The sequence below is a fragment of the Xyrauchen texanus genome, chromosome 41 (genome assembly GCF_025860055.1).
Source record: "Xyrauchen texanus isolate HMW12.3.18 chromosome 41, RBS_HiC_50CHRs, whole genome shotgun sequence".
Taxonomy (NCBI): Eukaryota; Metazoa; Chordata; class Actinopteri; order Cypriniformes; family Catostomidae; genus Xyrauchen; species Xyrauchen texanus.
Genome location: NC_068316.1, coordinates 22,025,532 through 22,052,059, shown reverse-complemented (window position 1 = coordinate 22,052,059; position 26,528 = coordinate 22,025,532). Strand labels below are relative to the sequence as shown.

The 26,528-nt window shown below is 45.0% G+C and overlaps 1 protein-coding gene across 1 annotated transcript in view; it reads left to right on the top strand.

Moving 5' to 3' along the window:
- Positions 1-26,528, top strand: part of LOC127634692 (rab effector MyRIP-like) — a 187,717-nt gene that overhangs the window by 90,400 nt on the left and 70,789 nt on the right. The window contains exon 2 of the mRNA XM_052114338.1: positions 10,562-10,783. Within this exon, the coding sequence (XP_051970298.1) occupies positions 10,562-10,783 (222 nt within the window). The remainder of the gene's footprint in view (positions 1-10,561; positions 10,784-26,528) is intronic.

The following is a 26,528-nucleotide window of genomic DNA, read 5'->3' as shown; positions in this document are numbered from 1 at the left end:
GTTTTAGGGCCTCTGCTTTTCTCCATGCATATGCTTCCCCTGGGAGATATTATCAGGAATCGTGGAATAAGTTTCCACTGCTATGCTGACGATACACAACTTTATATTTCTTCAAAACCTGATGAGATTTCACAATTCTCAAAATTAGCAGAGTGTATTAATGAAATAAAAGATTGGATGGCCAGAAATTTCCTTCTACTCAATTCTGACAAAACAGAGGTTCTAATTATTGGACCAAAAAACTCTAAAAATAAGCCACTAAAATATAATTTGACTCTAGATGGATGTACTGTTACATCATCTTCAACAGCGAAGAACTTAGGTGTTATATTTGATACCAATCTGTCCTTTGAAAATCAAATTACAAATGTTTGTAGAACAGCATTCTTCCACCTAAGAAATATTGCTAAATTAAGGCATATGCTCTCGGTTGCTGATGCCGAAAAACTAATTCATGCGTTCATGACCTCAAGACTAGATTATTGTAATGCATTAGTGGGAGGATGTCCAGCAAGATCAATAAATAAACTTCAATTGGTTCAAAATGCAGCAGCCAGAGTGCTGACGAGAACCAAGAAATATGATCATATTAGCCCCATTTTATCATCGTTACATTGGCTACCTGTTAAATTCCGTATTGATTTTAAAATTCTGTTAACTACGTACAAAGCTTTGAATGGTCTAGATCCGCAGTACTTAAGTGATCTTCTACCACACTATATTCCAACACATTCATTAAGATCGCAAAATTCTGGCCTATTAATAGTTCCTAGAATATCAAAATCCACTAAAGGAGGAAGATCCTTTTCATATTTGGCTCCTAAACTATGGAATAGTCTCCCAAACACTGTTCGAGACACTCTCTCAGTTTAAGTCTAGACTAAAGACTCATCTATTTAGCCAGGAATACACCTAATTTATCCTCCAACCCACAATTAGGCTGCTTTAAATGGTAAATGGTCTGCACTTATATAGCGCTTTTTTCTAACCTCAGAGGTTACCAAAGCGCTTTACACTGTGTCCCAATCACCCATTCACACACACATTCATACACCAATGGCGGCAGAGCTGCCATGCAAGGCGCTAGCCTACCATTGGGAGCAACTTGGGGTTCAGTGTCTTGCCCAAGGACACTTCGGCATGTGGAGTCATGTGGGCCGGGATTCAAACCGCCAACCCTGCAATTGGCAGCCGACCCGCTCTACCACCTGAGCCACAGCCGCCCTTTAGTTGGGTCTGCCGGAACCAGAAACCAGAAACATTGAGCATGATCTCTAACTGCAATAAATTAAATGGCATCTACGCTTACATCTTTTTATTTGTTTCCCTGTCTCAACCTCGGGACTCCTATCCTGAGGTCACCAGAACCAGCTGGATCCAGCACCATTCCTGCTTCATGTTGGACTCCACTGCTACATGTCGCAGAATGATGAAGGCTAGATGCAGCCGGTGCCAGCCAAACATCACTTCAGTCTATTATGACGGACTTCGGGGGATGAAGTGGTGCCAACTCCAACCTGCATCACCTCGGTCTATTTATGGACTACGATCTTGAAATGAAATGGTTAGACTAACGATTGCCAACAAAAGCCTTCATCAGCCAATTAACAAGGACAATTGCATCTATGTGAACTTCTGCAATTAATCTAGATGTACTTCAAAGACTTTGGTCATTAATCTTACAGTTCAAACACAATCGATGTTTAATCACTGACCCTTAACACTTGGTTCAATAATTTTAAACCATGATTTTACCTATACATAATTAATATTTACATTACATTCATAATGTTAGCCAGCGGGGAGCTGGCCCCCACAGTGAGTCTGGTTTCTCCCGGGGTTGTTTTTCTCCATTGGTCTGCATCTTGTGGAGTTTTGTGTTCCTTGACACAGTCGCCTACAGCTTGCTCACTGGGGTTATTAATACAATTATCATTTAATTGTTTTTAAACACTATTAAAAAATGTATTTTATCTAAATTACACAATGATGATTAATCGACTTTATAGACATTACAGTTTTATCGTCTGTTAATGCTGATATTCTGTAAAGCTGCTTTGAAACGATGTGTGTTGTGAAAGGCGCTATACAAATAAAATTGAATTGAATTTAATTGAATTAAGGTTATTATTCTTGTTATCTTGTATATAGTTCTGTCTGTTTATTGGTTTTCTTGTTATTGTTTTACCCAATGTCTGTGTATTTAAGCCCTCATGTTTGCCATTGTCTATTGTCAAGTATTGTTGATGTAACCTTGTTTGCTAGTCTAGTTAAGTCAAGTTTATGTTCATGTTAATTGTTCATGTTTATGTTTAGTTTAGTTCATGTCTATAGTTAGAGTTTTGAATTTCACGTATTTCAAAAAACTGCACTTGGGTTCTTCATCTTCACGTCATCGTCTTCGTCATTGCCAGTGCCAGCACATTGTTACAGAATACTTGACCCACCAAAATGAACCAAGCAGATCTACTAATATGTCTACGTCAGGGAAAACGTTCTATATAGGACTAGGTGGAGGATTTCTGCATCCTGGCAGACGAAGTGGGCTTCGATGAGATCTCCCTCAAACACTTTTTTCGTGCAGGCTTGAATGAGCCGGTGCACACCTGAATGCCTGGCAGTGGGAGTCCTTTCAATCCGGCTTGATATATCGACTTTGCCATGTGGATATGTGGTTCAACTTTCACTGTGGGGGAGGCGGATAATGAGCCAGGGTCCCCCGTCATGGCTGCTATGTGAGCCAGGGTCCCCCTTCATGGTCGATGAGCCAGCATCCCACGTCATGTTCAAGGATGTTTGGCTGGCACCGGCTGTTGCTTCACTTTATTTCCAGATATTCCAGGGTTATTGCTGTGTTTTCTTCCTTACCTTTCTATCACAACCTGCAGCGGAATTGTGCTTCAATAGTGGGGTTCCCTTTAAGTGAAACTCCGGGATTCCATCAATGTGCGAGTGCATATCAACTACTTGAGGGACTGTCAATATTTTACAGTGGTGTTTATAAATGTGTATAGTTTATATGTTAATGTGTATGTTCTTTTCCCTCTGTACTTCCACAAATGTTTTATTGACTTGTTTTTGGGCCCCGTCCTATGACTTTTGTTCTCCGGTCTGTTCCACATACATGCACACTCCTCAAAAACCTGTAAGAATTCCGTGTTTACATGGCCACCTAAGCAGCTTTCTCTTGGAGAAACCTAGGTGTGTGTTATAACTGGTGTGGAAACAGGACAAGACAGACGAGAGGTGCGGATCCAAATGCGGTTTTATTAAGGTTGACACAGAAGAAACAAAATGTAAACACAAAGGAAAATCCACGATGGGAAAACGGGAAACTAAACAGCACGAAACAGATTAAACACGATGAAACAAAACTCAAACATAACTAAGAACTCGGGTAGGGAACACGGACCAGGCTGACAACATTAAAGAAATGAACATCCGCGAACAGCAGGGTAACCTCGGACGGTACCGACAGGGAACAGGGTAACCACGAGGGAACACGAATAACACGAGTAGAAACAGGCACCGACATGAAACGTCATAAACATACAAACAACGATCGTCAGGGACTGAACAAAGAACTGGGGTTTAAATACACAGACAAAGTGGAGACTGAACAAGACACAGGTGAAAACACTGATGAGTGTAGGCAGTGACGGAGGCCGGGAATTGTGGGAAATGTAGTTTGGACAAAGACAGTGAAACGCGGGGCGAACAACAAGGAAAACACGACATGGAGCGTGAATGGTGACGGGTGAAACGGAAAACACGGAACAGACAAGGAAACGTGACATAAACGTGATAGTGTGACAGAGATCACAGGGCAGAAGAACAGGAACGTAACAGAACCCCCCCTAAAAGGACCGGATTCCAGACGGTCCTAAAGCAAAACCCACACAGAAGAACAAAAACAAAAGATCCAAGGAGTGAGGGGGTAGACCCGGGGGAACACAGACAGAGAAAAGGGAGTACAAGGGGCACAGAGACAGACCAAGAAGGCACAAGGGACATGGTGACAGACCACGGGGGCACAACAGGAAATGACACAGGCCACGGGGGCACAAGGGGCAATTAGGCAGTCCATGGGGGCACAAGGGGCAAATAGGCAGTCTACTGGGGCACAAGGGGCAATCAGGCAGTCCATGGGGGCACAAAAGGACAGGTTCAGATGGCCCGGGGGCTGGCCATAAGGCAAGGGCCGGTTCAGGGGACCCGGGAGGTGGCCACAGGACAGGGACAGTTCGAGGAGGCCTGGGAGGTGCCCACAAGACAGGGACAGGTCTAGGGGGCCTGGGAGGTGGCCATCGGACGGGGGCAGGTCCAGGGGGCCTGGGAGGCGGCCTCAGGACAGGGACTGGTCTAGGAGGTCTGGGAGATTGCCGCAGAACAGGGGCCAGTTCAGGGGACCTGGGGTGTGGCTCCAGGACAGGGACAGGCTTAGGTGACCTAGGAGGTGGCCATAGGGCTAGGACTGGTTCAAGGGGCCTGGGGGGAAGAGTGGCCACTAGGGGAGCTGGCGGAACCAAGGAGGACTTCTGAGACGGAGCAGTCGAAGACTTGGGTGGTGGCGCCGAAGGAGGCGCAGGCAAGGCCGCAGGAAACCCTGGGGGCAGAGCTGCAAGGGGCTCTGGAGATGAAGCTGAGGGAGGCTCTGGAGGCTCAGGAGGCGGAGCTGAGGGAGGCTCTGGGGCCTCAGGAGGCGGAGCTGAAGGAGGCTCAGGAGGCAGAGCCGAGGTAGGCGGCGCCGTAGGAGGCTTTAGGAGTGGAGACCTGGAAGGCTCTGGAGTCTCTGGGGGCAGAGCCGTAGGAGGCTCGGGAGGCAGAGCTGTAGGAGGCTTAAGAAGCTCTGGAGGCGGAGCCGAGGGAGGTGGCGCCGTAGGAGGTTTCAGAGGCGGGGCCCTAGAAGGCTCTGGAGGCGGAGCCGAGGGAGGCTCAGGAGGTGGAGCCGAGGAAGGTGGCGCCGTAGGAGGCTTTAGAGGCGGAGGCCTGGAAGACTCTGGAGGTGGAGCCGAGGAAGGCCTAGGAGGCGGAGCCGAAGGAGGCTCAAGGGGCGGAGCCCTGGAAGGCTTGAGGGGCGGAGTCCTGGCAGGCTCGAGAGACTTGATAGGCGGAGCCCTGGAAGGCTCAGGAGGAGGAGCCCTGGAAGACTCGAGAGGCGGAGCCCTGGCAGGCTCGACTGGCTTGAGAGGCGGAGCCCTGGAAGGCTCGAGAGGCTTGAGAGGCGGAGCCCTGGAAGGCTCGAGAGGCTTGAGAGGTGGAGCCCTGGAAGGCTCGAGAGGCTTGAGAGGCGGAGCCCTGGAAGACTCGGAGGGCGGGGCTCTGGACAGCTCAGGATGCTCGGAAGGCGGAGCTCTGGAAAGCTCGGAAGGCGGAGCTCTGGAAAGCTCGGAAGGCGGAGCTCTGGAAAGCTCGGGAAACTCGGAAGGCGGAGCTCTGGAAAGCTCGTGAAACTCGGAAGGCGGAGCTCTGGAAAGCTCGGGAGGAGGAGCCCTAGAAGACTCGAGAGACTTGGGAGGCGCTGGCTCTAGGACGGGCACGACCACTGGCGCTGGCTCTTGGACGGTCATGGCTACTGGCGCTGGCTCTTGGATGGTCGAGGCTACTGGCGCTGGCTCAGGGACGGTCGAGGCTACAGGCGCTGGCTCAGAGACGGTCGAGGCTACAGGCGCTGGCTCAGGGACGGTCGAGGCTACAGGCGCTGGCTCAGGGACGGTCGAGGCTACAGGCGCTGGCTTAGGGACATCTGAGGCTACAGGCTCTGGCTCATTGACGTTTGAGGCTAACGGCTCTGGCTCACTGACGTCTGAGGCTACAGGCACTGGCACATTGACGTTTGAGGCTACCGGCTCTGGCTCGCTGACGTCTGAGGCTACTGGCGCTGGCTCGGGGACGGCCGAGGACTCAGGCTCGCTCACAGTGACATGCGTGGGCTCTAGCTCGCTCACCGTGGCTGACGAGGACTCAGGCTCGCTCACAGTGACATGCGTGGGCTTTAGCTCGCTCACCGTGACATGCGTGGGCTCTGGCTCGCTCACCGTGACATGCGTGGGCTCTGGCTTGCTCACCGTGGCTGACGAGGACTCAGGCTCGCTCACAGTGACATGGGCTTTGGCTCGCAGACCGGGGCTGGCGCGGGCCGGGAGGCGGAAGCCCGTCTTCTCTCCCTCCTCCGGGCTGACGAAGTGGGCCGCGCTGGCTCGTGGTAGGTGACTGGCGTGAGGGTCGGTTCGCAGACAGGTGGGGCTGGTGTTACTGGGGCCGCCGGAGGTGGTCGAAGGGACTCCTTTGTGGATGGCAAGGTAGAGTCCTTCTCAGCAACGCCCACAGTTAACGGCGAGACGCAGACCCGCAAAGTCATCTCCACGAAGCTGCAAAGAGTCCACTCGTGCGTAGCCGGTGGCAACCGCTCCCTCAACGAGGTGTTCAGGTTGCCCCTGAAGTAGACCACCAGGGCAGAGTCCGGGAAGTCGGAGACGCTAGCCAGCTTGAGGAAGTCGCCTATGTGGTTCAACGCCGGTCGGTCCCCTTGCTTTAGACAAAGCAGCCGATAGTTGGCCTGTTGGACCGCTGGATCCATTCTTGGGTCGATCGTTCTGTTATAACTGGTGTGGAAACAGGACAAGACAGACGAGAGGTGCGGATCCAAATGCGTGACATAAACGTGATAGTGTGACAGAGAACACAGGGCAGACGAACAGGAACGTAACAGTGTGTTAAACCGCTTTTTCTTTATCCCTTAAAAGGCCTAGGAAATCGCCGTTCTCTTTTACATGACATTTCGGAAAGCCGCTTTCTGCATAAACTCTGGATTAAACCATTGTCTTAAGTGCATGTAAACGTGTCCACTGTTTAGGGACCAAGAGATGCACTATCTTCCCTTCAGTCGATAATTTCCTGATGAAATATGATTTGAACATTTATTCATCACATTCACCCAGGAGTGCCAATGCTTTGGTATTAATATGTGAAATACAGAATTGTTTCCTGTGTGTGAATATTGCAGATTTTGAGTCTTTTCTTCTGAATTTAAAGAGATCCATGTCTAATGAATAAGCACCTACTGTATAGAACACTTTACTACTCATACCTGTGAGAAGGGGACAGGACCATTAGATAATAAGGAAATAAATCAATATTCTTTGTGCTTCATGAGATGTACTTGTCAATTTAACTGTATACGGCACTCCTTTTATGTTGTAATTGATTGAATGTCAATTGCAAGAAGAGATGAATGGGCAGATGTGTTCATTGAGGTGATCAATGTCTGCAGTACAATCAGGGCTATGATATGTTAACTGGTCCTTCATTATGACCAGTTAAAGAGGAAGTGAATTACAGAGGGGAAATTATGCGTGTATGGTGTGGTGCCCTGGTCATTATAATTGAAGGGTATTGTATAACTTAATGTAAAACAGACCACAAAACAAACAGACAGTATTTTTTTATCTCTCTCACTCTGTCCTATTTAGCATTTTTATAATAAAATTAAAATGTAATAAAACCTTGAAATAATTTTTTTATAAAATGACAAATTATACATTAAAAGTATTTTTAAAAGTATTTAAAATATTTGTAAATTAATTAAAATATTAAATAGATTTAATAAAAAACATGCTTAATCACATTGTGTTGATGTTATAAAATGCATCTACATTGTAAAATGTTTATATTAATCTGTGTAATTTTGCTAATCATGCTTATTATCTTTATCAATGCAATCATTTGTGTTCATTTAATGTCCCAGTTAATCTTTAATAGCCCATTGTGTAAATAACAAGTTCTTTGTTGTAATCCTTTTGATATGGATTCAGCTAAAAACATTGTGCGTTATAACCCAGTGCTCTAGTAAAAACAGATCAATATCTCAAACAACTCTCTTATCCTGAATGCAGATCTAGCATAATGAATTCCAATACAGACACTTTGCTGAATTACAATGAAAAGATGTGTATTTCAGCTTTCTCTGTTCAGCAGTTCTCATATCAGGTTTGGGGGGACATAATGGTGAAGTTGGGGCATAATTGAATTCAGTCAAATGGTGGTGGGTTAAAAAACAATACCCTTATGTAGTGTTTTCACACTCCTAGAGGCAACTCAGTAATTTTGACACTGGCTGATTTTGTTGAAATGATTGTCTGCTTTGGCTCACAGGTTTTAGGCGACACTGAATTATATTTACACATTCATTATTTACTTCCTCTTCCCATTTTATAATTTTGTCTAGCTCTCCTTTCCCCTAAGCTATTTTTTATTACCTAATTTAGTTTTCGGTGAAGAATAACCACACTGACACAGAGCTGACAGTTTTTCATTATCAATATAGACTGCTCTGGGTGTGCTATATTTGTGAGTGTGTTCGTATGTTAGTGTGTGAGAGAGAAAGAAATGGAAAGAGAAAGAGACTGTTTGAATATGAATATAATTCCATATTAGTCATTTCAAAGTTTGGCATGCAATTCAATGTCTGGAGTCATACATTTTCCATAGATAGATGTTGGAAATAAGCAGACGTTAATATCAGTGGAAACCTGTTTGCCTTGGAGACATGAATTAGGCTTAAAGTACTACAGAATTACATTATTCAGGTGTATGAAATCAGATTGCTACTGTGCTCATATATAGGGCCACTGGTGTGGCTAACGATAGAGAGATGATCCTAGAAGCATTTGTGTGTGCCTTTAAACATGATTACCACTGAAGCCAACTAAGCTGCATATTTGTTATAGCTAATGTTTTTCAGCACCATGGACAGCACAAGTGCATTGATATTGGTAGTTCTTTGCTCCATGCTGGTACTACTGTTGAATTTAGCTCAAACTGTGTCCAATAGATTTTTGCACATCTATGGGAAACACTGGGACCAATATAGGCTTCTGAATTTTGATAAATGTTGTCCTGCCGAAACAGCCCATTGCCATCTGGTTAAATTATGTACTTGAATGGGTGCAGATGGTGAGCAAGAATGCAGCTGTCATTGATTGTTCTTACCATGCAGCTAGAACACATCAATGATGGCACCAGATGTACCGGTGATTCAAGAGTGTTGAACACACCACAAACTATGGTACACAGCAAATCACCACAAGCAGCATCGATGATGTCTTACTTTACATTGCTGGCAGAAGGGAACAAGAAAGTCCAAAAATGTTCATCCCCTCAGTGATGGAGGGACCTTTTCAAACTCACTGCTCCATTCAAGCTTACTTAAGTTTCAGTGTGCAATTTCTGCACTAGTAGCATGAAAGAAAATTGCAATGTTTCAAAAATGCTCCTAATATTAAGGTACTTTTATCATTTAAGAATTTGTACTTCAGACCTTTGATTTGTTGGACAAGAAAAGTGTCTTTATACTATGTGACCCACATGTGGTTTTCAAGCACTGAAAATGTGTAAAATGTTGATCTATGGGCCATGGCATTTTAATATTTTGGCTTTGATAATTCTTTTTTACTCAAGTTTTGAGCCTGGGACATCTGGTTGAGTTGACACAGAATTACCCTATTATAGTTGTTTCTGCACAAACCGTCAAAGAACTTTACCATAAAAAAATGACACACTATACTTTTAAATCAAATGCTCTGCTCACTTCTGCGTAGACTGCTGCCATATAAGGCTAATTTTATGGTGGTTGTTGTTTTCTAATGTAAATACGTTTACATATACATGGGGTTTCTGTTAATTGTATAAATAGGAGTTAATGTATTTCTTTTATATATGGGCAGATGAAGAGATATAAACTCATTATTATATGTGCTTTAAAACTGTTTTAATTATACATTCAAATCCTTAAATTTCTTGTATTGTTTATCATTGCCTGTCAATTATTATTGCAATCGGTATCGGGATATTTGTCAGATTTCGTTGATATCCGAATACATCATCCCATCACTCTGCCCAACTCCAGACTATTGAGTTGTCTCTCTTATTTAGACCAAGTCACTACTTTAGGAATGATACAATTCAAGTCTGAACTCTTATGAATCTCTACTGAAGTGAAGTTTATGCTTCCAAATGAATGCATGTGTTGCATAAACTCTCTTAATCTCTTCTTATCCAGATGGCTTAAATATTACGGCTCATGTCTGCTTCATTATCTTTAATTGATTTATTAGGGATCAATAGTATACTGGCATAATATAGTATTTATATGTTATATATAAACATTCTAGAGTTTATTCACATGTTCATTATAAATACTTTATGTATATATATATATATATATATATATATATATATATATATATATATATATATATACCAATCATATATTTCTGAATATAGTTGTAAATTTAAATCTAAGTCCTTGAGACCTACAGTACACTCTTTGTTACACTATAAATTATTCTTACTTTTAATTTTTTATTTTTCACAGCATCTCCAATTATTCTGCATGGCTGTGTGCTTTCAACCTCTCCTTCAGATGCACCCACTCACCTTCTCTCTCTCCCCTCCTCTCTCTTTAACCCATCCCACTCCCTCTCTCATTTGCTCTCTCCCAACCCCTCCCACCCCACCTCTCTCTCTCTCTCTCTCTCTCTCTCTCTCTCTCGCTCTGTAGTGAAATGAAGCAGGAATTGGAGGAGGAGGACAGTCGCTGTTTGCTTCTGTCCAAGCAGCACAAGTTCAACGAGCACTGCTGCATCCGTTGCTGTTCTCCGTTCACCTTCTTTCTGAACCCCAAACGCCTGTGTCTGGACTGCCACTATAACGTCTGCAAATCCTGCTGCACCTACAACCGGAGTGAGAGGGGCTACATCTGTGCCGCCTGCCAGAAGAGTAGGTCAGTGTCACGCATACATACATGAATGTGTGCATACACATGTACACATATACATCTAGATGGAAGGGGTATGTCTGTATTACCTGTCAGAGGAGGTGGTAAATGCATGTGTTGTGCAATTAGAGCAAGACAGAGATACTGTACACCTGCTGGTACACAGGAACACACATACACACATGTTTGTTTTCTCATCATGGTGGGGACTTTCCATTGACTTCTGTTGTTTTTATATTGAGGTAATGATAATTTCTATTCCCTAACCCTAAACCTAACCCTTAAAGGAAGTATTTGTTTTTTCAGATTTTCATGATTTACATTCCTTTGGGAATCTAACATCCAGTACACATACACACACACACACACACACACACACACACACACAAAACATACTAACTCATTCATATATATATATATATATATAAAGAGAGTGTATGAGATTTACACACAGAGGTGAATCCAGGATTCCTGTTTAAAACACACACAAAGACAAAGGTATGAATGAAGTTTCACTAAGATCTTGAATGGGGAGAGATGCATACACAAAAGCCAGGATCATCAATGGGGGATATAGTCAGGTAATGTAATAAAGGGTGTAAAAAATCAAAGTAGATGGTGAAATTCTAGGTAGTATAGTCAGAGAAGGGAAGAATGAGAGTATAGTTAGAGAGTATAGAATTTTAATGTTTTGAAATGAATGAAGTGAATGAAAGCTACAGGGAATAGATTTTTGTATGTGCGTCTGTGAAAAGATTGCTGAATATGTGCCCAGCCTCATAGAAATGTGACTGTGTGTGTGTGTGTGTGTGTGTGTGTGTGTGTGTGTGTGTGTGTGTGTGTGTGTGTGTGTGTGTGTGTGTGTGTGTGTGTATTTATCACTTTGTGGGGACCAAATGTCCCCATAAGGATAGTAAAACCCGAAATTTTTGACCTTGTGGGGACATTTTGTCGGTCCCCATGAGGAAAACAGCTTATAAATCATACTAAATTATGTTTTTTGAAAAGATAAAAATGCAGAAAGTTTTCTGTGAGGGTTAGGTTTAGGGGTAGGGTTAGGTTTAGGGGATAGAATATAAAGTTTGTACAGTATAAAAACCATTATGTCTATGGAAAGTCCCCATAAAACATGGAAACACAACGTGTGTGTGTGTGTGTGTGTGTGTGTGTGTGTGTGTGTGTGTGTGTGTGTGTGTGTGTGTGAGAGAGCGTGTATTTATCACTTTGTGGGGACCAAATGTCCCCATAAGGATAGTAAAACCCGAAATTTTTGACCTTGTGGGGACATGTTGTCAGTCCCCATGAGGAAAACAGCTTATAAATCATACTAAATTATGTTTTTTAAAAATGTAAAAATGCAGAAAGTTTTCTGTGAGGGTTAGGTTTAGGGGTAGGGTTAGGTTTAGGGGATAGAATATAAAGTTTGTACAGTATAAAAACCATTATGTCTATGGAACGTCCTCATAAAACATGGAAACACTACGTGTGTGTGTGTGTGTGTGTGTGTGTGTGTGTGTGTGTGTGTGTGTGTGTGTGTGTGTGTGTGTGTGTGTGTGTGTGTGTGAATACTATCATGATTTACCTGTGTTTCTTTTAGCAATCGTAGTAGATGTTTGAGTAAAGCACATTTTCAGCCCTGTTTGATTTCATAAAAGCCGCCTTTACAGCTGCTGAATATGTGCCCAGCAGCCTGGAGATTTGAATGTGTGTGACTGTGTATGTGTATTTGTAAGTGTCAAGGAGAGGGAAAGATAGAAGAAGAGGGGAATAAGGAAATAATGTATAGAGATGTTGAAAATGTTGACAGCATATATTGTTCATTTATCATTTTTATGGGCCATGTCATGTGACAGTAGATCCAGAACTAAAGGTGTGTATTAAGAAAGCACATGGGTGCCTTCTTAGTGGAACAGTGGTGTGCAGCACCATATGAATCAATCAGAAAAATGTTTCCTTTTGCTGTTTCTCTTCCCTGTATTTCTCACACATTCTGTCATTTGCGGTCTCTCGTTATTCACATCTCTCTTCCGTGTATGCTCACTCTGTACCCGAGGTGGATTCTCCACCAGAAAAAATTCTCGGAGATATTCCTTTCATGTTTCCTCTGTGAAAAAATCTGACTTGTGAATTTCATATTACTTGATATCATCTTGCATTTCAGCAAATTATGATTTCCCCTGTGTCTTGCTAAGCAGTATTTCGGAAGATGTAGCCCAGGCTAACGCGCTCAAAATTGATTATGCTAATGTGGAATGAAATTACGTGTTTCTTGAAATGAATGAGGTTAGGCAATCAGACGGGCTTTTGAGAGAGAAGTGATTCACATCTAAATTTCTATGAAAAAAAATATTTGCTGTTATGATAATTACCTCATGTGTCTGTGATAGGGAAATATAATATAAGGAAATATTTGAATTGTTTTGTAAAGAGCTTTTAATGGCATGTTTATTGGCCATTAGATCTTTTAATGGCATATTTATTGGGTTTTTAATTAAAGGAATGTTATGGGTCCCAAACAAGTTAAGCTGTATCAGCAGCATCTGTGACATGCTGTTGATTACCACAGAAAATTATTTAGATTTTTCTCTCAAAAGACAAAGAAAAAAATAACTTTATCTAAGAAAATGATCTAAGCGTGCTGCAGATATTCTGGTTTACCTGCAAGCAACTGAGGCAATTTTAATGTTAAACAAAGAGAGATTATGTAAATGTATTTTATTTTACAGATTACATGTCAATGTGCCATGAGTAGTTTCACTGGTCCAAATTTCAGCTCAAATTGTATAAAAAATATATAAAAAAAAAATAAAATCTGAAGCTCTGTTCTCTAGTTTTATATTTGAGTGTGTTAAATTAACAGCACTCTGGATTCACTGATTGCACATTTGTGTAATTCCAAATATGTTTGGCTACTTAAAGTTTCTATTCAAATCTAAAGTACCATCATAACACTGATGGTGGACAAAAGATTGGATGAGAGCATTTTTCTGCAAATGTCACCAGCAGTGTACTGCCAAAATAAAAGCTTCCACCCAAATAAAGGCTTGTATAGCTTGCCACATATAGGTAAAGGAAATAATACATAAAAATGTTACAGTTTAATAATAATAAACATAGTTGTTGTCACTATACTGGGGCATTAGGACTGGGGCAAAATTATAATTCAGAAGTCTAATAAATTACTCCATGTGACTCATGCCTTGTTCTGAAGGCATACTATAAGGATAGGTGAGAAACTAATTAAAATCTAACATATTATTTTTGCTAAAATCTTGACATTTATTCTAATACAGTGAGTAAAGACTACCATTTTAAGTGTGTAGCTGTACTCTCTTTTAAAACTCAAAGTCAAAATGATATCTGTGGTAATAGATGGCAAGCCACAGATGTTTTTTTATTAGAATTTAATTAACCCAACTAGTTCCTTTAGCTTTAAGTGTGTGTGTGTATGTATGTGTGTGTGTGTGTGTGTGTGTGTGTGTGTGTGTGTGTGTGTGTGTGTGTGTGTGTGTGTGTGTGTGTGTGTGTGTGTGTGTGTGTGTGTGTGTGTGTGTGTGTTGCTGACTCAGATGTTACAGTCACACACCTCCACTTACACTTATACTTAATCCATTAACACATTCAGTAACACATCACAACAATGTACTGTATGCATCTTTTTTATCAGAACAATGCGTGTATGCGAGTGTTTGCGTATGTACAGTGTTCCATTAGCTCAACCGGTAACACCATTAGTAACACCAAGGTCATTGGTTTGAATCCCTAGGAGCACACATGCACTGATAAAAAGCATCCTTTTAATGCTTTTGGATTAAAGCATCTGCCGAATGCATGATAGTAAATGTTTATGTTTGTGTCAAAACCAACTTGAGGGTTTTGATGGCTCAGTGCACTGATTGTGAAATAATGTTGTGTGCGTGTGCAGATGGGGTCTGGGGGTGTAATATATTGAGGACTTCTCCTCAATGTATAATATATACATACAAGAAAATCTGTTTAAAGCCAGGCCTGAAGATGAAACATCTAGAAAGCTTCTATGTAAATTGTCTGTCAGCATAGCCTGCACATCCATCTGTGAAATTAAACTACAACATTTTCCCTTTGCATTCTGTGTCAAATGTAACCTTTGAAATGCCTGTTTGTTTGCAAGTGCAAGACATACAGTTTTTGCAAAAAATCCCTTAGACTTACATTTAAGGAAGGACCTCAGTCTACAGACCAGAATATCATAAAGACTTGAGCATGGGCTCTTTGTGTTGGGTCAGAAAGCAAACCATCGCAACCCTTGCGTCGTGGTGGCAACTTTTGCACAGGCAAGCAAAATAATGTTGAAACCTACAGAATAATTCAACTTCAACACATTAGATTAGTGTTTTTTTTTAGCCCATTTACACTCACTCAGGACAGAGGGCAGTCATAAAACATCCTATGGTTGAGTCTGATAGGATGAGTCTGAAGGGAACATTGCAGCTTTTAAATGCTCTTTAATGTGAGTAGACAGAGAGTAAGGCATCTGGAAAAATGTGTTCAATGAAAATTTAATTATATGTCTCCTTACTTGAACCTCTCCTTGCGTACACTCCCAATATCTGTGTACAGTATGCGAGACTGTAGTTTCATCAAGTTTCTTGATGAAGTGACCGTTTTCAGAAAAAGCTTTTAGGCTTTTTGAAATTTGTAATTTTTTGTATTGCCCTTAGTATGATTCAAAAACCCACATTGCCATTTCATCAATCATTAATCAGGTAGTTCCAGCTTCAGCCACTGGGGCACAGTTCAGACATTCAGAAATCATAGACCAAGGGTCTTCAACTATGGGTCTGCAAATTATTGTTTAGTCCACCATTGGCACGCAATAATCACAAGCACATGAGCGATAGAAGGACAGTGTGTTTCATGAAGAACTTAAAAGTCCCTCGACATGTCCTTCAGCATGTTATGGTCCCTCGCACCTACATACCAAATCTTCCTCATGCAGTAATCCTAGTCAAATTTGTGCATCATGTTTTATTTAGTTATGAACTGAATGGAACTCCAAACAAGTGTGACGTAAATGTGCTTGTCAAAAAAAACCTTTCGCATGACCACTGCTGAGTTGCTTTTTGATTTCAGAACAATAGCCTACTTGGTGTTAATACTTAGTTGCCTTTGAGATTATCAACCTCCCATAGGCTACACAGTCCTTAACGTTCTACACACATAAGAGGGTGACCCTCAAATCTATCTATCTATCTATCTATCTATCTATCTATCTATCTATCTATCTATCTATCTATCTATCTATCTATCTATCTATCTATCTATCTATCTATCTATCTATCTATCATCTATCTGCCTGCCTGCCTGCCTGTCTGTCTGTCTGTCTGTCTGTCTATCTATCTATCTTTTTTTGAAATGGTGTATGGCACAGTGATGGCACACTGAGGGGAAAATTAAAAATAGCATTTCATGCCAGAAAGGCTGCGGACCCCTGCTGTACATCACTTAATTATTATTTTAATTGGCTTTGCGATGTAAACATCATAAATTATGTACATACTATGGCTGTCAGTTGATTAAAATTTGTAAGCTAATTAGTAAAAAAGTGATATGACAATTAATTAATTTAATTTATCTTAATTAATTGCATATCAATAGTGCTGAGGGAGACCCCAATAAAGATAATTTAATACAATTTAAATCATTATAAATGCAATGTTTAATAAATATAATAATTAAGATTCTTAAAATAGACTATACACAATATTACATTATTGTGGCAGACAATTTGAGTTGATCAGACTATACTGTAAAACAAGTGGCTTCAGAATATATTGTTTGTTTTATTTCCATATATTTGGCATCTTTTCTGTATATTTAGGCCTGTTTCCATATATTAACCATTTGGATATTCATCTCTCAAAGGATGCACTCTATCTGGGTGATTTAAAATGTCTATCTATGTAGATTTGTTTGCGTCGTATTTCAGCGCCACTTGCAATAAACTTGCAATTTGTGATGCTGTGTTAAGTACTACAAATTTTAGCAGAAAAAATAGTCAACCTCCTGTCACAGAGCCTGGACATTAGCCATATTTGAATTTGCATCACATACAATGTGCTAACTTCAAGACTAATCACACATGCATGCATGTGCACTAACTCAGGGCCATGGGTCCACTGATAGAACTAATATTTGTTACTTGATGTCTGCCTTAGTAAATAAAACAAATCTGGAATCCAAAGTGATTTGCTTGGACAGTTGTCTTCACAGTTTTAATGTCTCTGTTTGTCATGTTGTGTTGGCAGGCAGTCACTGTTTGCTTTACAGCTAATTGTTTTTGCCAGAATGCATTTCAATGCGAACCATGAACTAATGTGTTATCATGAGCATGTTGTACATATATTATCTTTGTGTGTGTCTGAGTGCAAGCTAAATTGTTGTTTGAGTGTTTGTATGTGTTAATTCCTTTCTTAGATATATTTCAGTTATGACAACTCTTAAAAAGATTTAGCATGTTAATCTGGGTATGACATATTGATAGGGTATTGGTCTTGGTGGACTAGATCTTCTACGCTGCTGCAGAGCAAGTATGGCAACTTGCTACTGCCAGAGCATACACAGATATGCTGTGTTAGGCATATGATTATGCTTCTGCTGCTGCTGCACAATTAGAAAACATCAAGACATGCTGCATCAAGAATGCATGACATGCTGCTGCACAATTAGACTGAAATAAAACCCTCCCAAACAAGCAGATCTACCACCAAGGCTTGTGTACTGCTGCTGCTCCGAAGAGCCATGTGCACCGAGTGCATGCTAGCTACGTTTGTCTAGGCTTGCTTGGCTGAATGGCTTAAATGGCTAGTGACCTGACTCATAATGTGTACCTGGACCAGGAAAGCCTACAGCCTATTAAACTAGTGACTTAGCCTAGCTATGTGTGGATTTATTTAATCTAATGACCTAAGATAGTGATGTGTGCCAATGACCGATTTACCTAAGGCTTACCATGATAAAGACACACTTCCATGTGTCATGGCCAAAAGCAGACCTTATCATGCACGATATTAGAAGAAAAAGCCCCAGCAACCACCTGAGCAAATAGCATTTTCAGAGAGAAAACTCTTGCAGTGAAACCGGCTTACTTGTAAACTGAGCAAATTTAAATTCAATTTAAATTACACAAGTTGAATGGCTATCCGATTACATGTCAAGGAAATATCTCTTTACACCATGCCAGCTGACTGGCTAACAGATAACAAGTTCAAAAAACCTATCAGCTTGCTCCTTTAAGATTTCCATGCCTGAACTTAGTCATTTAAGATAACCACAAGAAATTATCTTATAAATACTAACAATGGCTTGTACTTCATTATCATTAGCATTAATAACACATTTGTGTTAATGCTTTTTGTGTGCATTAATGGTTTGTGGTAATGGATACATTAATGTGTATCTGACATCTTAAAAGATGAGGGTTCCCCACTGTGCTATTAAAAGACATCCAGAAATACCTTAAAATGACTCATCCATCTCTCTTAATTACTTTCTTTCTTCCTTTCTCCCTGTCTTGTGGTTGTGTTTGGTTATGGGTCACCGTGCAGTTTAAATTAATTCAGAAGCCTCTCTTTATTCTGCTGGCCATAATCATATCCTGTCATCCAGCAGACATGCTTATATAATCAGCCAAACGCATATTATATATGATCTACTTTGCCGGATATATCCGCCATGAATGCATCGCTGAGTCCTTTACCCAAGGGCACTGTTTTACTGGCCGCTGCTATATGAACTAATGACCTTCTCTGATCTAGATTAGACACACTCCCATCAATTGTTTTATTTGAAGATCTAAGGCAATAGTATTCCATCTGCCTGATTAGTTTGTGGCTTTATAGATGTCAAGTGTACATTTCTTTGATTATGTTTTTGATGTCCGTTATTACATGTACCTACTGTATAAGAGCTTTGACTTTTGAAGTTGCTCATATATAGTGTCAAGAAATTAAATTGCCTATTTATTCTGTCCTTTTTATATTGAAAGTTGTCAGTCCAGGAGGGATAAAATGAATGAATTCTTCTTTTTCTTTTTGTTCGTTTTCAGAGGATTGGTAGTTTTAGCTGTGGGTCAAATTCTGCAGTTGACGAGAGGGTTTTAGTGAGGTGATTCTAATCATTATACATTGAAATGCTTGTTAGCATGTGAAAGTACCCTTCAAGAGAGGAAGAATTTCCTTAAGTGTTTTTCCCCTTAATTTTCTTTCCCGAAAGGTTCCTCTTATAATGTTAATCAAGGTTTCTTGCGTTAAAACAAATCGTAATTCGGTAGTGCATGATAATGTTTCACTATTTGGGAACCTTAGAATTAAAGGGGTAGTTTTTTTTTTATGTAACTTTTAAGACCTATATGTACATTCCCTCTATGTAATTGTAAATTATGATTAGCTAACCTCAGCAGAAAAATTTCAGACAGATCATTGTGGATGCATCTCAATCCCTACTTCAGTTGTCAGGGTACTGACCAGGGAGTTGGCCAATTCTGGGGCTGTCCCAATTGCAAAATCGTTACAGTGCACTGAAATGTTCGCTTCCTAAAATTTTCCAGAATTCATCATGAAAGCCAGGGAGCATCGTTTTTAATAATAACACTATATGATTTAATATCTACCACAGAAATGCATGACTGTGATTTATAAAGTGATGTTGCAGATTAATACTGGCTGCGTTTAAATGTGTGACCTCATTGACGTGTCACAGGTGATTGAGTCATAAGTGTCTCAATGTTCAGTGGATGAACACCCTTGCAGTGCACAAATGTGTGTCACGATAGACTGATTCACGACATAGGGAGCTAGGAAGCAAGATGAGACACACCCACTGTTAATTTGGCATTAGGTAGATGAAAGTTTTAAAGATTAAATTGGTCTGTGCTTGGCGAAATTCAAATTACTGCCCACAATTGCCGAAGCTGGAAGTGTTGTGGAGGTGAACTGCCCACTGGGTGGCAAAATTTCTTCCCAGTCTAAAAAGAGCATTTATATTCGCTACTCTGCTGAAACATCTCATTTCGAAATCTGTCTGTTTGTGATGTCACGAAACATTGCTCATATGCGTCATCGAACCCTTGGCCCCTCCCACTGGTGCTCGGTTTGAGAGAGCAGGCCTGCTGTGGCTAACTATTCCTGAACACCAAAGTGGACCCATCTGGATTATTTTGTATATTAACATGAACTACGCACTGTTTGACCACTGCCATGTATCTTGCTGCTTTAAAAAGACAAATTAATTAAAAAGTGTCAAATTATAACTCTGAAAAGGAGATACCATTCTTTTTCACTCAGCTGCTCTGCATCTTGTTGTTTTGAGCACAAACGTCATGTATGTGTTTTTTTGCACATCTGCGCTAATCTTTAATTGTTGTGTATGTAAACATGAACTAGAAGGACTTTTTTATCCGTTTCAATGTGTTCATGGTGATGTGCGCCTCAGTGCACATCAGCGCACATACAGTATTTGTGTGCATGATTTAACCGTGCTTTGGACTACGTGTGTTTGTTTGTTTGTTTGTTTGTTTATTTTTTGGCTCATGTAAGGGTTGACTGTTTGCAAACCAGTCACAAAACGATTCAAGCTTTGCAAAGGAACTGTTATTGAAGAAAGGGGTGGTTAAAAACGCTTTGGATGTGCGTTATGTGTAAACCCTGAAATTTAGTTTTATAATGTTGAAGGACTTGTTCATTCTCTTTCGATTGAGTTTCAAATATGGCTTAATTTGAGGGGCTACATAATGTTCGCAATCATAACAGTGGGCATTTACCCTGAAGTTTTATAGAGCTGCTTAGGCCAAAACGTCTAGGTTACGAATGTAACCTCCGTTCCCCGATGGAGGGAACGAGACGTTGTGTCGGAGAAGCGACACTAGGGGTCTCTATTGAGCCACCGAATATACCTCTGATCTATGAAAAAAGGCCAATGAGAAGTTGGCAGTCAGTATTTGCATACCCTGCCCCCGGACATACGGGTATAAAGGCGAGGCAAATACTAGAGTTCATTCAGGATTTTTCTGAGGAGCCGGAAATGGTCCGGCCACTACAGCGGCTCGGCTCAGCGACGTGGCCGGGAAGGACACAACGTCTCGTTCCCTCCATCAGGGAACGGAGGTTACATTCGTAACCTAGACGTTCCCCTTCTGTCGCTCTCTCCACGTTGTGTCAGAGAAGCGACACTAGGGGTCCAATTTAAATCACGCCATGTGCTGAGCCGTGTACGTGGTCTGACACAGGAGCGGGCAGGTGTTTTTTACGTGCCAGACGACCAGCTGTATCAGACTACACGTACCCTTCCCCAATACCCCACCAAAGTCATCGGAATCCTTTTGGTTACCCTGACAGGGGAACAAGGTGACGCTTGCCAACCTGGGAACGGGCCAATCCTGGCTGGGCCTCTTTTCTCTCTATGTTTCTCGCATAGAGCAATAGACAGCCGGGCCCTTACACGCACTGAGGGAAGGGGGTCTTACCCAATTTCCTATTCTTTCAGGGGGAACAGACCCTGCGGAGACCACCCCTACCCAGCTGGGGAGGTAAGGTGGTGAATACATCACATGTGTTTTTAGGCGACACGTGGAAGTGGCACAGTGGTAGATCCAGCCTCAGCGAGGGGGGAGTTGCTACACACGGCGACCAGAGGGCAGCCGAAACTTACCCAAGGAAAACGCGGGTCCGCTCGTAAGGGGACCGTATCGTGGAAAATACACACAGTGGGTGTCCACGTAGGAGTCCTCACCCTGTGGAGCACCTATTCCAGTACAGGGTAGATTTGAGTACCCGCAGTGGATTGGGTCGGCAAGTTCCTCCGCCGAACTGCGGACCCATGAGGGCTAGGGAGGAATCGACCAGGGATTTGAGCTGAGTGGAATCTCCTGGGAAAAAAGACGCACAGTTTTATCTCAAGCAAGGGAAAGGGCATATATGCAAGCGATTCACCCAGTCAGCCCATCAGCGTATTACCGAGTTCTACTGGCTCGGACCAGAGAAAACACGGGATGAAACCGACTCAACCCTGAGATTGTAGTATCTCGTAAAGGTGTTGGGTGTCGCCCAACCCGCTGCTCTACAAATGTCTGCCAGGGAGGTACCCCTGGCCAGTGCCCACGAGGACGCAACACTCCTTGTCGAGTGAGCTCGGACCCGCAAAGGGGGGGGCACGGCCTGAGTGTGATAAGCCAGTGAAATGGCATCTACTACCCAGTGGGAAAGCCTCTGTTTGGAGACAGCATTTCCTTTCCGCTGTCTCCCAAAGCATACAAAGAGCTGCTCAGAGTGTCTAAAGCTCTGCGTGCGGTCCAGATAGGTACGCAAAGCACGTACCGGACACAGCAACAACAGGGCTGGGTCTGCCTCCTCCCGGGGCAGCACTTGCAGGTTCACTACCTGGTCTCTGAAAGGCGTGGTAGGAACCTTGGGCATGTAGCCCGGTCGCAGTCTTAGGATCACATGAGTGTCTGCCGGACCGAACTCCAGGCAAGTGTCGCTGACAGAGACCCTCTTGATGGAGGCGAGCGCGATCAGCAGGGCAGTTAAGAGAGAGGGCCCTGAGTCCAACTGATTCTAGCGGCTCAAAGGGAGGTCTCTGGAGGCCCGCGAGGACTACCGAGAGGTCCCAGGAGGGGAACAGGCTTGGCCGGGAGGGATTTAACCTCCGGGCGCCTCTTAGGAACCTGATGATTAAGTCATGCTTACCAAGGGACTTGCCATCTAACTGCGTCGTGGTGGGCCACGATAGCAGCAACATACACCTTCAAGGTGGACGGGGACAGCCTCCCCTCCAACCTTTCCTGCAGGAATAGGAGCACTGACCTAACTGCTCACCTCTGTGGGTCTTCAGCCCGGGAATAACACCAATTTGCGAACAAGCGCCACTTCAGGGCGTAGAGCTGCCTGGTGGAAGGGGCTCTGGCTTGGTTGATCGTGTCTACGACAGTGGGTGGTAGGCCAGCTAGATCTTCCGCGTCCCGTCCAGGGACCAGACATGGAGTTTCCAGAGGTCTGGATGCGGATGCCAGAGCGTGCCCTGCCCCTGAGAAAGAAGGTCCTTTGCCAGGGAGGGGCTGTAGCGAGGAGTACAAGGTCCGAGAACCAGGCCCGGGTGGGCCAGTATGGAGCCACTAGTGTGACTTGCTCCTCGTCCTCCCTGACCTTGCACAGCACCTGTGCAAGAAGGCTCGCTGGGGGAAATGCGTACTTGCGCAACCCCGTGGGCCAGCTGTGTGCCAGCGCGTCTGCCCCGAGGGGGGCCTCTGTTCGGCCATACCAGAGTGGGCAGTGGGAGGTCTCTCGGGAGGCAAGCAGGTCTACCTGGGCCTTGCCGAATCGTTCCCAAATCAGCTGAACTGACTGGGGGTGAAGCCTCCACTCTCCACTGGGCAAGCGTTGTCGTGACAGCGTGTCCGCTACCACATTGAGTTTGCTGGGGATGTGAGTGGCATGCAGCGATGCTGCTGGCTCCAAAGGAGGAGACGACGGGCGAGTCGTGACATGTGGCGGGAGCGTACGCCGCCTTGACGATTTATGTACGCTACCGCAGTGGTGCTGTCTGACCTGATTAGGACATGTTTGTCTCGAATTAACGGGAGGAACTGTCGCAGGGCAAAGAAAACAGTCAACAACTCTAGGCAATTGATATGCCAGCCCAGCGGGGCCCCTCTCCAAAGGCCCGCAGCTGCGTGCCCGTTGCAAACGGCGCCCCAACCCGATCTGGATGCGTCGGTAGTGACCAGGGCACGTCGGGACACCTGCTGCAGGGGCACTCCTGCCCGTAGAAAGCAGAGGTCTGTCCAGGGTTTGAGTGTTTGGCGGCATGCAGGGTTGATTATCACACGGTGCGTGCCGTGGCGCCATGCTCGTCTTGGGACTCAAGTCTGAAGCCAGTGCTGAAGCGGTCTCATATGCATCAACCCCAGCGGCTTGACTGCGGCAGAGGATGCTATATGCCCCAGGAGCCTCTGGAAGAGTTTTAGAGGGACCGTTGTGCCTGGCTTGAACTTTGCGAGGCATTTCAGCACCGACTGTGCACGCTCGTTGGTGAGACGTGCGGACATTGAGACTGAGTCTAACTCCATGCCGAGAAAGGAGATGCTCTGAACCGGAGTGAGCTTGCTCTTTTCTCGGTTGACCTGAAGCCCCAAGCGGCTGAGGTGTTTGAGCACCTGGTCTCTATGAACGCATAGTAACTCTCGGGAGTGGGCCAGTATGAGCCAGTCGTCGAGGTAGTTGAGTATGCGGATGCCGGCTTCTCGGAGCAGGGCAAGAGCTGCCTCTGCAACTTTCGTGAAGACGTGAGGGGACAGAGACATGCCGAAGGGGAGGACTTTGTACTGAAATGCCTGGCCGTCGAACGCGAACCGTAGGAAGGGTCGGTGTTGCGGCAGAATTGAGAAGTGGAAGTACGCATCCTTCAGGTCTACCGCTGCGAACCAATCTAGGTGCCGGACGCTTGTTAAGATAGACTTTAGCGTGAGCATTTTGAATGGGAGTTTGAGCAGTGCTCGGTTTAAATCTCGCAGGTCCAAGATTGGTCGTAAGCCGCCGCCTTTCTTGGGTACAACGAAGTAAGGGCTGTAGAAACCCTTCTTCATTTCGGTTGGAGGGACAGGCTCGATCGCGTCTTTGAGTAGAAGAGTAGCGATCTCCGCGCGCAGGGATTGGGCATGTTCGCCGTGCACTGCGGTAAAGCGGACACCCGCGAAGGGGGGCGGGGGCCTGGCAAACTGAATTGCGTAACCGAGTCGGATGGTCCGGGCCAGCCAGCGTGATGGGTTGGGAAGTGAAAGCCACGCATCCAATCTCCGTGCTAGGGGCACCAAGGGGACGAGTATTTTTGACGTACCCGGCGGAGCTTCACAGCGGGGCGGAGCTGGTAAAGTGCCGTCGGGAGGCAAGGGTGCGTCCCGAGGCTTCGGTGCTGAGAAAAGACTCGAAGCACTTACCTTGCTCTGCGCACCCGGCAGGGGGCAGGTTAGTGACTGAGGAGGAGGTCTTATGGTGGCGTCCTCTGGACTCGTCAGAACCGGCCGGCCGGGGGTCAGTCGTGGGGCTGAAGGCGGACCTGTGGCCGCGTCCAGCGTGCCGGGACTGTTGAGATCTGGGGGCAGAGTGCCGTGAGAACGGCATTTGCGGGCCAGATGACCCAGAGGCAAAGGAAATAGCTCTTTTATTGAGAATTTGGGTACCGCTGCCCCGGTTAAGGGGAGCGGCAAATGAAATGTATTCAAAACAAAATTCTCCTCCCGGCCCTCCACTGGGGGACGGAGCGGTCTTACCATCTCTGGCGCTAACGTTTTGGGCTCTGGGTCGTCCATCTCAGGAGCGCCTGGGAGCCTTCCGGGTCCTCGAGGGGGTCCGTGAGACGGGGGGGCGTTGACTTCCTGCGGGGTGCTCGACGCGTGGGCTGAGAGCTGGGCCCAGGTTGAGGCGGAGCAGCTTGTTTCTTCGCAGGGGGACGCCCTCGGCGAGCAGACGGGGCATGGCCCGAGGCGGCAGACTTGCGGCGGGGCAGGATCTGGGAGATCGCCTCCGTCTGTTTCCTCACCGCTGAGAACTGCTGGGTAACGTCCTCGATGGTGTCGCCGAAGAGGCCGAACTGGGAGACTGGGGCGTCGAGAAAGCGAGTCTTGTCGGTCTCACGCATCTCGACCAAGTTCAGCCACAGGTGTCGTTCCTGGACCACGAGGGTGGCCATTTCCTGCCCGAGTGACTGCGCCGTGACCTTCGTGGCTCTGAGGGCGAGGTCGGTCGCTGAGCGCAGTTCCTGCAGCACATCGGGATCAGGGCTACCCACGTGCAATTCTTTGAGCGCCTTGGCCTGGTGGACTTGCAGGAGGGCCATGGCGTGCAAGGCGAAAGCGGCCTGTCCAGCGGCACTGTAGGCCTTTGCTGTCAATGAGGATGTTGTCCTACAGGCCTTGGAGGGGAGTACAGGGCGACCCCGCCTGGTGGTAGGGTTTCCGGGGCATAGGTGAAGCACAACAGCCCTATCCACCGGGGGAATCGCCGTGGACCGCTCCGCCATCGAGGGTAGCGAGAGCGGATGAGCGAGCGGCTTTGCGAGAGGTGAAAGGCGCTCTCCACAGCGACGTCAGCTCATCATGCACTTCCGGGAAGAACGGGACTGGAGGTTGCGTGGCCGTGGGTGGCGCCCAGACCCCAGGAACCAGTCATCCAACCGCGATGGCTGTGGGGAGGATGGAGGGTTCCAATCCAAGCCCACGCTGGCGGCGGCCCGGGAAAGCATGTCGGACATCTGAGCGTCAGCCTCAGCCTGGGGGTGCTGGCCCGAAGCGGCAGCCCAGGGAGTCATCCGTCAGATGCCGCCTCAATGCAGCGGCGAGCTCATCCGCTTGAGCTCTAGAGGATAGGCAGGCTGGCTGTGGCAGCCGCTGTTGCCTCGAGCCCGGACGGGAGTTAACGAGCGTGCTGGGGAACAGGTGGTCCGCGGGTCTCTTGTACCCGACGGAGCCGCACCTGCTGCCGCCCCCAAATCGCCTCCAGCGCCACTCGCACCGTCCTCAATCCCGTGGGAAGAAGGAGCAATGCGAGGTGCGGCTGGAGTGGCTTGTTCTCGGTTGAAAACAAGTCGCGACCGCAACGTTGTCATGGTCATGCTCTCACAGTGAGAACATGAACCATCCACAAACGCAGCCTCGGTGTGATCGCTACACAGACACACGAGACAACACCTGTGGCCGTCTGAAACGGAGAGCACTCTACCG